At 42.8% G+C, this 12,637-nt stretch overlaps 1 protein-coding gene across 3 annotated transcripts in view; it reads left to right on the forward strand.

Annotated features, from left to right (window-relative positions):
* LOC137195413 (cell adhesion molecule DSCAML1-like) overlaps positions 1 to 12,637 on the forward strand; it is a 53,935-nt gene that overhangs the window by 24,007 nt on the left and 17,291 nt on the right. For 2 of the 3 annotated variants that reach the window (XM_067607749.1, XM_067607750.1), the window contains exons 4-15: positions 5,122 to 5,268; positions 5,365 to 5,643; positions 6,977 to 7,252; positions 7,605 to 7,901; positions 8,345 to 8,617; positions 9,483 to 9,767; positions 9,939 to 10,058; positions 10,159 to 10,335; positions 10,905 to 11,104; positions 11,992 to 12,088; positions 12,194 to 12,322; positions 12,398 to 12,565. In XM_067607749.1, the coding sequence (XP_067463850.1) occupies positions 5,122 to 5,268; positions 5,365 to 5,643; positions 6,977 to 7,252; positions 7,605 to 7,901; positions 8,345 to 8,617; positions 9,483 to 9,767; positions 9,939 to 10,058; positions 10,159 to 10,335; positions 10,905 to 11,104; positions 11,992 to 12,088; positions 12,194 to 12,322; positions 12,398 to 12,565 (2,448 nt within the window). Of the gene's footprint in view, positions 1 to 5,121; positions 5,269 to 5,364; positions 5,644 to 6,976; positions 7,253 to 7,604; positions 7,902 to 8,344; positions 8,618 to 9,482; positions 9,768 to 9,938; positions 10,059 to 10,158; positions 10,336 to 10,904; positions 11,105 to 11,991; positions 12,089 to 12,193; positions 12,323 to 12,397; positions 12,566 to 12,637 lie in introns of those variants that run through there. The other variant, XM_067607751.1, reaches the window with a different exon arrangement.

The following is a 12,637-nucleotide window of genomic DNA, read 5'->3' on the forward strand; positions in this document are numbered from 1 at the left end:
TTGTTAACAATGAATGTTTGGTTAAAAGTTTAGAGCAACTGCACACAGTTGTTTTTATTTTAAAAAAGTTGAGTAGAACTAAAGAATTACACATCATTTCTTATTGTTGCCCTTCATATCAATTACAAAGGCAGACATACACTATGTGTATAAGAATATGTGATGTTTATCGCCTCATATTAAAGCCTCAGGTAATGTGTAGGTATTTCAGCAACATGTCACTATAGATAGATACCTCAGAAACTGAAAGTGAAAACCACTTTCAATTTTTCTTTTGAAGGGCTTGAGGCAGAAAAATGTACAAAAATGTACAATTAATCTACAGCTGGGTTTTAATGCAGGAGAAAAAAACCTAAAAATAACCCTCTGAATGAGTGTTTAAAGTCAGTTTCCTTCCAAGCTGCTAACTTTAGATCACAACTCTTTAAAGGATAAACATATTGCACTGTAGGAATCTATCTGAGGATTTAGACTGTTGTCAGTTTGTGGAGGAGTGAAACCTCTGACCCTCAGTTGTTTTGGCACATTTTCTCCTTGTGCTAACTTCTAGTCATCATAATGAGCAGAGAAAATACACTAACCTTCATTTAACTGGGAAACCCCTTCAAGGCAAGGAACCACTGCCTTTGACCATCAACAGTGTTGAGTAAGATGAAGACTCCAGGGATCAGATTGTAGTGATCTGCCAGAAGGAAAACAGGGATGTGAGTTCGATAGCTCATTAGCCTTTTCCAAACTGATTAGATATGGGGTCCATACTGGGAACTCCCATAGGAACACCGGTATTTTCACTTAGAGCTATAACTGCTGCATGTTCATTTTCACATACAAGAAAAACTGTTTTTCACACAGGTTAAAGTCATAAGATAATTCCTGCTAAGAGAGTAAAAAGGTTGTCTCCTAAAATAGATTAGTCCTGATAGTGTGGAAATTTGCTCATCTAAAGCATGTAGGTCAGATTCACTTGCAAGAGCTAAATTAGTTTCCTGTTGAGAGTAGAGAAGTTAGTTTCAGACCAGCACATAAAACTGCTAATGACCAGGCCCCAAGTATTTTCCACTACTTTCTGAGAGGAGGTGAGACTCACAGCCTTATTTTGACATCTAACACAGCTGAGTATTCCTGAAGGTTTAAAAGCTAAATAAATTCCACAGATTGTCCTTATTTTAAGGACAATCTGTGGAACTTTAGACACCAGCAAAGTTCCAGATTGATGTTGTAGGTTTTTATCAAAATATTTGTGATTATATATAAAACCTTTTTACATCTGAAAAGATATATTTAGCAACTTCATAGTTATGCTATTTTTTTTAAATTAATTTCTTAACTTCTACCACCAATTCACCATTATGACTTTTGCAGTTACACAATCCAGTGTGTTCCATGGTTTTGTCCTTGATGATTGTAAACACGTTGCGCTTTAATAATTGCAGAAAGTACACCGAAATCATAACAGGATGGCGATGAGAAGACCCTAGCAACAGGGAGAGTATGAAGAAAGCGTGAGAGTGGGAGGGAGGGGGAAAGATGCAGAGCATCAATAAATAATGGCCCCACTGAGGAGGTGGAAATATGGGCCTCGTTATCTTTGCGCCGACGCCTTCATTTGCATGTGAGAAAATGAGGCTGCTACTAACTCGCGCACACACACACAAACACATGCTACACGCACAAAGTCTTGGACCCACATGGGCTACAGTATATATCCTATTTATAGACTCTCTGTCATGCATTTTTTCCTATTCTCTCTCGCACATTTATATTTCCATTATTTTCCTTTTTCCTTCCTCCACTTTGGAATTTGTCATAGCAGCAGGTCTGGCCTGTTGTGAGTGTGTGAGGCTGTGGGCATTTTGTCGGATTAGAAAATAAAATGAAAGTGAACCTTTATTACACGAAAAAGGTTCACTAAGGACATACGATTAATTTGAGTAATGCCCCGTACAGTTGCAGTGAACACACAGTCACACCACTGAGCACGCAGTCAATACAGCAGTTGGATTTTAAGTGCCTTGCTCATGGGCATCGTTCATTTATATTCCCCTTTCAAGCAGTCTGTGGGTTTGAATCAGACAACAGACAAGGGCAGACAAATAAAGGACTAAAATTGCATATAATAGTCTGACTTGATTTGAAGAAGTATGCTATTATGCATTATGTGTCGTGTACACAGTAAAAGCAATGACAGCTGGAAAAGGCATGAGAGAGGTGTGGGGGACATAAACTTGTTTGTTTTTCATTATAAGAAAAAAATGATCAATTATGAAATGTTCTAAAAGTAGTATAAATGTGTAACTCAAATATTTTGTTTCTCTGTTTTTAAATGTATGTCTAGCGTTTTTGTAAAGATTGAGAATAATACTTCACACTGCAATTTAAATAGTTTCAATTTTCAATACTGTTAACCTTTTTTCTGTCAAAAATGCCCATTATTTTCCTGATCCAGCAAATACAAATACAAATTTTAAACCCCCCCCCCCCCCCCCCCCCCAGGACCCTTCTGAATGAATGAAAGATGTTGCATCTTTTCCATGAATGGGTCTCATTGAGACTCTGACCAATGCTCATACAAAATCCAATAATGTGTGCCATCCTCTAGGCAATACAGCTTCTTTCAAAAAGCTTCTTTCTGGGTGAAAGGACTCTTTAAAAAACCATTTATAGTTGATAAAAATATGTGCAGTAAACCTCCAAATAGTCTGTTCAGAGCCTTTTTATAGGTCCATGGGCACTTCCTTTTTTTTTTTTTTTTACCTAATGGTCCCTTTGGTTTCCTAGTTCATGGCATGTGCAAACCAAAATGTTCAAATGATAGTTTTGATTGCTAAAAGACCACTCCTTGAACCCATACCAACAACATACCAGAAAAAAGTTTAAATACAGGTTTAAATCCCACACAAATGTATATGTCTCAATCTATTTAGTTTTTGGTGAAATTCTTCCATGAGAAAACTGGAAAAAAAAACCAGTTGGATCAACAAGGGCCTTCCTCTGTGCATTTCACATATTTCCTCCAATCAGATGAAATAAAAAAAAATACATACATGTTTGAGACGTAATTCTAGATGCTTAATGAATAGGGATGAGTTAAATCAGGGCAGACTACAGGTATGTGTAAAAACGTTCAATACGTGGAAAATCAAACTGTCGTACCTCAAGAGAGAGACTATAACATTTAAGTGTAATGTAAAGGTGGCACAAGTGAAAAACAACATTATGCAACACCAACAACTGCACCCTTTTTCTACTCAGAGCGCCCGCGTGTATGCATGTCTGCATGTTTTGCTGCAGCTGTGTCTGCGTGTGTCTATGTGTGTGTATGTGCGCGTTTAATGCACATTGGCTCTGTTTCTCGTTATCTAGTCAAGTCAGCATGAATAAAAGCTGAGGGAGCACAGTGATTTAGTAATTAATATTTTACTCTGTCTGCCACTCTGCTTGGAGACTGGGATAAGAGGCTGAGAGAGAGAGAGAGAGAGAGAGAGAGAGAGAGAGGAAAAGGGTGAGACAGACAAGGGTTCACACAAAGAGATGAAGAGAGTCGACTACATACGGGCTGATTCTCTGAACAAGCCACTCAGTTAAGATGGACAGATAGTGAAGGAAATAATGTGATTGAATCAGCAGCACGTCCCTGCAGAGGGGATGAATTCAGCCCCATGCTAAAGACAGAAAGTGTGGCTTTGACAGATCCAGCTGACTCTCTCTCTCTCTCTCTCTCTCTCTCTGCCTATGTCAGAGTGTTGTGACAGGCGAGTCATCGGTGTTGTGGGAGTAGCAGTCTTAAAGTGCTTATTATCCTGTAAGGCTTCATTCTGGGGGGCAAACAAAGGCTGCAGTGAAATTGCAGCCTGTGCCTCCTCTTGGGTCATACAGTATATTCCATGTAAACACATGCACAGTCCATAACTGCTACTTTCAGCATACCTGCTCAACCCACTGCAAGATCCTGACAAACACAGAGATTGTAGATAAAACACTTATACTGATAAATACACAAGTGCACATGAAGGCAGCCAATCCAGCCGCTGGTCTCTTTGGATCCAGACATGGGCGATAGTTAATGTTGGCGATAGTTAAAGCTTACTGTATTCTGTTCAAACCATTTAAAATAGGTCAGACTTGAGCTGGGAGACTGTTGCTATATGTTTAAAGGTCCCATGACATGATATCATTGCTTCCTTAATGTGATGTATTTCCTTTTGAAACAGGATGTAGGGGCGCAACATTAAACACAGAGTGTGTTCTTTTAATTGTGAAGAGAAAATCAGTTTAATTTCAAAAGATTCTGTTTCATGGGATCTTTACAGCCTTTCATCAAAATGTAGGCTTAGTTGTAGCTTCAGATCCAGTCAATGGATGTCTGAGTTACCTTAAAATGTGAACCTATATCCCTCTAGATACATGAGATATATTCTTTTATTTGAATCTGTTCAGTGGTGAATCTGGAAGATGTTTTTTTTGGATGGCATAGGATTTGGGAATAAGGTCCAAGTATTTCAAGAAAACACAAAACAAATACAAACAGTAAGCAAAAGAGAATGAGTGTATATGTGTGTGTGTCTGTATGCAAGATTAAATGTGCAACATTGACAATTTTACAGCGCATACCTGGCTAAACAGACTAGTGCTCATTACTCCTCTATGTCTCTCTGCTTTTGGTTTCACTCTCTTCCTCCATTCAGTGAGCACAGCATGAAAACAGGCCGCTCCCATCACATAGTGGCACACTTGATCTTTGGCCCTCTATTTTTGTTACACTGCACTTGTATGAATGTTAGTCAGATTGGCGTAGATAATGTGGTACCCGAGTGTTTTACATTGTGTGTAGAGGGATAGTAAATCTGTCTTTGCTTTATCTGTGGGTGGTGTAAGTGACCGCTGTGTGTCCTCCACACCTTAAAAGAGTGCCAAGTTTTGGGAAGCAACATTATCAGGCAGGTAGTGCCAACTGTTCAGGCAGCTGTTTGTTCTTTGCACAATAAGGTTTTGCAATGAGCACAATGGATCTGTACCAGAACAATCATCTTAGTGCAGGATTTTCACTGGATGTTTCTGTCTGTCAGTAGTTTTCCTTTGGGGGTAATTAATATTTGTCTTCACTGAATATGTTTTCCTCAGGCAACAGGTTCTCGCTGACCTCCTTCGGGGCTCTTTACATCTCTGATGTTCAGAAGGAGGATGCCCTCTCCACATACCGGTGCATCACCAAGCATAAGTACAGCGGCGAGACGCGCCAAAGCAATGGAGCCAGGCTCTCCGTAATGGGTGAGCAGCTTGGTTCCCTCTCTGTCTAATTTACTCATGTTAGTCTTATATTTCTTTTCGTCTTGACAAAATAATGATCCAATCTCTGCCCTCCAGACCCCAACGAGTCCTCACCCACCATCCTGGACAGTTTCCAAGCAGGGGAGGTGTACGCGGGCCAGAGTATCGAGCTCCCCTGCACAGCGGGAGGTTACCCCGGCCCCACCGTGCGCTGGCTGAAAGATGGTCGCCCGATACCCTCAGATGCCCGCTGGACACGGCGTTTGACAGGGCTGGTCATCAGTGACCTGAGGCAGGATGACAGCGGCAGCTATGCATGCGAGGTCACCAACAGTTTTGGCTCAAAGGAGGTGTCTGGACAGCTTCACGTGATAGGTGTGTGAGCACGACTACACACACATTTGCAAACAATCTGACACACTCCCGCTGTCTTTTCAGTGAATCAGGCTGACAGACGCACATGTTCACAAACTCCTTTTCTTTTGGTTTGAGGCACACATATAAATCGCACCTAGAGTGTGTCTGTAACAAACGTGTGCGAGCTGTATGATGCCCCATCATATCATGTCTCAAAACGGGAGGACAGGGCTGTAATTGACTGAGACTGAATCCGTAACAGAGCTGCCAGCACCATTCACCATCAGAGAGAAAGAAGGAGGGTGAGGAAGACGGAGATAAAGACAAGGGGTCAAAAAGGAGACGATCAGACATCCAGACACTGCTGGAATGACATTATCAACAATGTAATAACAAGATAATAAGAGAGGCGGAGATAAATATACATTGTGTAAAGTATACAAAGAAACAAAGAGCGGGAGAAGGCGAGACAGAGGGAGAGAATGGAGAGGCGGTAGGCTTTGCCAGTGGGCACATCATGGCAGCACACTCTGTGACTCTGACAGGGTGAGGGGGGGGTTGGGAGGCACAGCAATGCCCCCCAGCACACACCACCAGCTGCCTTATTGCTCACTGACATTTGCACACACACACACACACACGTACATACACACGCTCTCTCTCTCACACACAGAAACACACACACACAGACACACTTACACACACAAGTGGACAGAGATGTGAAGAGATATCTCCAGCTGCTTTTTTAATGAGTGCGTCGAAATGATTGAGTCACCACCACTGATTGTGCTCTCTCTCCTTCTCCCTGTCTCTGTGAATGTAAACGCCTGCTGTCTACATGAATCCAGGTGTCATGTTTTGAATCCAGTTGAATTATTTTACAGTCATTTAAGAGATGAGAAAATTGGTATCACATTATAAGGCGTACCAGTAAAAGATTTATAATTTGTTTATAAATTATTCAATAAATCATTCATGTTTTGCAAGAATAATAACAACTAATTAAAGGGTTTATTTTTATAATTGATTGTACAGTGGTACCATAACATTTTATAATCCTTGCATTTATAACAGAAAACCCTTTAAAAACTTGTGGACATCAAGTTTAAACAATACCAAATAGAAAATAAAGAGTAGTTTTTAAGCAACACATACTTTATATGATAAAAAAAACAAAAGTAATATTATCAGAATAAAAAATTACATGTAGTTTTTTAGATACAAATTGCTTTACAGTGAAACATAAAACAGGAAATGCCTAAACCAAAAGTAAGAAAATGTATGTTTTAACGTTTTTGTCTGGATGTATGTTGTCGGACATGTTTTCTGACCTCGTGCTTCCTTCTCTCAGATCCGCTCCGAGTGACCTTGTCCCCTAAGAATCTGAAAACTGGCATCAGCAGCACATTGTTCTTCACCTGCACTGTGGAGGGCTCTCCAGAATACACCATCACCTGGTACAGGAACACGGAGCCCATCGTCCCAGACCAGCACATCTCCATCCAGGGACAACACAATGACACGCTGCAGATCACCGCAGCACAGAAGTTCCACTCTGGGGCCTACCAGTGCTTCGCTTCCCGCAAGGGCCACACTGCTCAGGACTTTTCCATTATTCTGCTAGAGGGTATGTGGACAGAGACTGTCAGAGAAGTAAACAAGAACAGATGCTGTATAAACAGGGATGCAGCAGGCATTTTATTACAACACTGTAACAGGAAACCACAGTCTTAAAATTTATAGCTTCTACGTTTACTGTTGAATTCTTCATTTGAATATCGGTGCATAAATTGTTTGCCATTACAAATGTCATTGATACATCCATAAATAAGACACTGCTGGGTTGTGTGTCATCTAATAAATACACAAAACCATCAGCATAAGCAGATTTTAACCCCCGTTGTTGAACTTGCTGATTTCCAGATCGTCTCACTATGTCATTTTCTATTTTGTCTCTTTCTCTCTGTTTCTCCACTCAGATGGTACTCCTCGTATCGTGTCTTCCTTCAGCGAGCGGGTGGTGAACCCCGGCGAGCCTTTTTCCCTCATGTGTGCGGCCAAAGGAGCCCCGCCCCCCTCCATCACCTGGACGCTGGACGATGAGCCTGTTGTGCGAGACTCCACCTACAAGACCAGCCAGTACACCCTGTCTGACGGCCTGACCGTGTCACACGTCAATGTCAGCAGCCCGCTCATTCGAGATGGAGGAGTGTATCGTTGCGTCGCACGCAACTCGGCCGGTAGCGCCGAGTACCAAGCGCGCATAAACGTAAGAGGTGCCTGTCTGCTTTTCAATATAAATGCACTCTACACCTGACTCTATACAAACACATGAGGGATAGTGAGAGGCATAGATCACTTTGCATTTGACACACACTCACAGTACATGCATTTATCTATCTATCTATCTTTCTATATATCTGAGAGTAATTCAGAAATACACACAATCATTTAGATACACAGAATATATGAGTAGGTGAAAAATCAACACATATCCTCAATCAGATTTTAGCAAAGGGAGCATAACTAACCTCCCTCTCCACCTCTCAACTTGCCCCAATCACTCTATCCCTCAACCATTATCTCTTCACCTCCTGTCTCCGTGGCTGCTCCCTTGCTCTGCCATGACCTCCTTCACCTCATCTGCCCCTCTCTCCGACCTCTGTGTCTCTCTCGGCCTCCTCCCTCCATCCCCTCCCTCTCTTCCCTGTGTCTCCAGGTCCGCCCCGAATCAGACCCATGCGGGACATCACCGCAGTGGCGGGCAGGAACACCTACATAACATGCCGTGTGATTGGCTACCCGTATTACTCCATCAAGTGGCTGAAGGACGGCATGCAGCTGCCTGATAATCATCGTCAAGTGGTGTTTGAGAACGGCACCCTGCGGCTGACGGACGTGCAGAAGGGCGCGGACGAGGGCACCTACCTGTGTAGCGTTCTGATCCAGCCCCAGGTGTCAATCAACCAGACTGTCCATGTCACTGTCAAAGGTAAGAAGAAGAGAGGAATGGATTCAAATGGATAAAACTGCACTGGGAAATGTTTTTAGGGAAAAATACACCGAAAGTGAGGCTACAATAGAGATAGAGTGACACTGCTGTACCTTCACACTATTTTCCCAAAAGACGTTTTCCTGCATACTATGGGCATTTGCACACATCACTGTATCCACAAAATGTCTCAAACAGTAGTGAGAAAGCAATATATCTAAAGAAAGCTGACATCACCAAAAGTTTGTTCTTTGACTGGTCAGGTTGGTAAAAAAAAACAACCTTGATGTGTGGAGTAACAGATGTTAGTATTAGCATTCTAGCAAAAAAATATTTCTGGATATCAGAATACCTGGTCACTGCCATTAGCAGCAATGTTCATGTTCAAACTTGTGCAGTGGAGCTCCACAGTAATGCTGTATGACACAAGTAGATTTGTGTGTTTTAGGATAGATTCATGTCTCAGTTTGTGTCATTTTGTTTTGTCTGTGAGTGGGGTAACGATGGTAGCAGGGCAGCTGCAGAGGTGTTTAAGGGTGTGTGCATGTGCCTGCGTGTGTGTCTCTGATTTAATTAGATGAATAATAATGAAGCCTAGATTAAATCCCCCAGATGTCTCAGCTGTAGTACCCCCACCCCAACCTCCATTACTATGGCAACGGAATGACTTCCTCCTGCCAATTGGACTCTAACCAGAGCAGCTATTATGGGCTGCAGGAGATGGGGGTTGAAGGGGAGGGGGGGCCCACTGGCCAATGACCTTCTCTCTCTCTCAGCATTGCTCCAGATGGCCACACTGCCACTCTTCTACGTCTATCGCTGCCTTTATTCCACTGACTCTCGTCAATCTTCCTCTCTCCCCCAGTGCCGCCCCTCATCCAGCCCTTCGATATCCCCTCTACCTCAGTGGGGAAGCTCATGTACATCGCCTGTGTGGTGTCATCCGGGGACATGCCCATACGCATCACCTGGCACAAAGACGGCCAGCTCATCGTGCCAGGCTCCGCCTCTGGCGTCGCAATAGAGACCAAAGAGTTCATGAGCTCCCTGCAAATCTCCAAGGTGACACTGAAGCATAACGGAAACTACACCTGCATCGCAAGCAACGCCGCTGCCACCGTCAGCTGGGAAAGGCAGTTGATTGTTACTGGTGAGGGATTGAGCGAGCGGAGAATGACATGATGATGAATTAGGTCAGATGTGATGTGATAGCTAATGTGCAGAGGGAGCATAGAATTGTATTGAATTGTTATTTTAAGAACATTCCCATTTTAATGTAAGATTTTCTTTCATTTAAGTTAACCGCAACTTTTTGTCTCAGTGCCACCACGTTTTGTGGTGCAGCCCAACAACCAGGATTGTATCTACGGCAAAGCTGGCGTTCTCAACTGCTCTGTTGAGGGTTACCCACCTCCAAAAGTCATGTGGAAACATGCCAAAGGTAAAACCATCACATCCCAGCAACATCACAATATCAAGGTCACATAAACAAGGAAAAATGAAGGCAGTAACATGTATTTGCTTTGTGTTGTGCCATGTAGGTGTGGGAAACCCTCAGCAGTACCATCCAGTCCCTCTAACTGGCCGTATCCAGATCATGTCAAACGGCTCTCTGCTCATCCGTCATGTGCTTGAGGACGACCGCGGGTACTACCTTTGTCAGGCCTCCAATGGAGTGGGCTCAGACATCAGTAAGAGCATGATCCTCACTGTCAAGAGTAAGTGTCAATCATTCTCTCTGGCTTGAGCACATTTCCTTTCATAACCACATCTCCAGGATTGCACGTACTGTATACAGAGACAAGCCTGAGCTGTTTGGTGGGGAATCAACTCTTCTTAGATGCACTTTTGCCCCAGGCTAGTGCGGCCTGTACTGAACCTAACAAAACCTTGTCTCTGTCCTGTATATCCTTAACTGGGGGTATCTTTGCTATTGATTGATGTGTTCCGGCTGCCGGTCTATGTGCTCCTGAATGTTTGGCGGGGAAAAAGGGCTGATGAATTAGTGATGAAAACAAAACCTCAGGAACCCCTACAATCAATAATCTATGTCTGAGGAACGGAGGAGTATGGAAAGAAGAGAGGAAGAAGGCAGACAGGGAGGAGGTAGTGCAAGAGGGCCAGCGGGGCTTGAAGCGTGAAATGAAAATGGAGAACGAAGGGCAGAAATAGAGATATACATCTGTAATATATCCTCGGTTTCCAATACCACATCTCTGTTCCCTCGTTTCATTACCCCATATAATACTATTCGTCACACTGACATGTGTCTGTGATTTTTTCTCAGTTCCTGCCATGATCACCAGCCACCCCAACACCACCATGGCAAGGAAGGGCCAGACCAAGGAGCTGAACTGCACAGCGCGGGGCGAGCAGCCCATCATCATCCGCTGGGAGAGAGGGGACACCGTCATCGACGCTGAGAGAAACCCCCGTTACTCCATCACCATCAACAAGAAGGGGGACGAAGTCATCTCTACCCTGAAGGTCAGATACAGAGCAGACATTTAAACTCAGCAGAATACACCAAAACTGAGAGGGATTGTTTAATGCTGCAAACAGAATACAGAGCAAAGAGTAATGTGAATAAATTATCTGGCAAAAAAGTTTAGTTATTTAGTCTAATGAACAGTTAATTTTATTTCTGTAAAATGCAGTGTTGGCTTGTGTTTGTCCACAAGTGTCTTGTGAAATAAAAAAGTAAAGCAGTAGAAGGCAAATTAAGTCAATAATGCTATAAACTCTCTCAGCTCTGAAAGGAATAGTTTGACATTTTGGGAAATACACTTATTCGATTTCTTGCTGAGAGTTAGATCAGATCAATACCACTCTCGTATATGTCGAGTTAATATAAGGCTGAAGGCAACAGTCACAGTCATTAGCTTAGTTTGGCAAAAGACTGGAAACAGCAACCCCGGCACTGTCTTACCAGCTCTTATAAAGCTCACTAATTAACAAACATCTTGTTTGTTTAGCAAGCTTTTGATTTTTTTCACCTTTGGACAGAGCCAGGCTAGCCATTTCCCCTTGTTTCCAGTTTTTATGCTAAACTAAGCTAACCAACAACAGCTGGCTGTAGCCTTATATTTATAGGATAAATATGTGGTATTGATCTTCTCATCCAACTCTCAGCAAGAAAATGAATGTATGTCCAAAAATGTTGACTTATTCTTTGTAGCAACTTCCTAATGAAGTATTAGTTTAAGTATATTTTATCAGAAAGAAGTGAAATTATCTGATCTCACAGATTCAGGATTTAATGCTCAGTTTAAATATGATTTTTGTGATATATGTTACTGCTGCGGTCTGTTGTGAATTTTCTGTATATTTTTTGGCACATTGTAACTTTTGCCTGTTTGTGTTGATGCTCAAAGCTGAACCCAGCCGAGCGGGGAGATTCTGTCTTCTTCTCCTGCCATGCCATCAACTCCTACGGAGAGGGTCGAGGGCTCATCCAACTCACTGTGCAGGGTACAGTATTTCTACCACAAACTGTACAGTCCAACGGGAAAATCTTAGTGAACGTCTTCAGTTAGTGAAAAGCTCTCACCAATTTTCTCTCTCTCACGCACACAGAACCACCAGATCCCCCTGAGCTGGAAGTGAGGGAGGTGAAGGACAGGAGCATGAACCTTCGCTGGATCCAAAGGTTTGATGGAAACAGCATCATCACCAGCTATGACATCGAATACAAGAACAAGTCAGGTAGGTTTTCAAAACTTAAGTCTGCATGTCAGATTTTTAAGATGCATGTCTTACAAATCTCTCCACATTCAACAGACTCCTGGGATCACATGTACACCACCAGGAACATCTCGCCCACCAACAACCAGGCCAACATTGTAGAGTTGCACCCGGCCTGTGTTTATAGCATCCGCATGTACTCTTACAACAAGATTGGCCGTAGCCTTCCAAGCAAAGAGCTCACAATCAGTACTGAGGAAGCACGTAAGTGATTGTTCACTCCTCTAATGATCCTGTGAGTGTCTTTCTCACTTCTCCGTATGGAGCAGGGCTATG

Source organism: Thunnus thynnus, chromosome 13 (assembly GCF_963924715.1).
Source record: "Thunnus thynnus chromosome 13, fThuThy2.1, whole genome shotgun sequence".
NCBI classification, from domain to species: domain Eukaryota; kingdom Metazoa; phylum Chordata; class Actinopteri; order Scombriformes; family Scombridae; genus Thunnus; species Thunnus thynnus.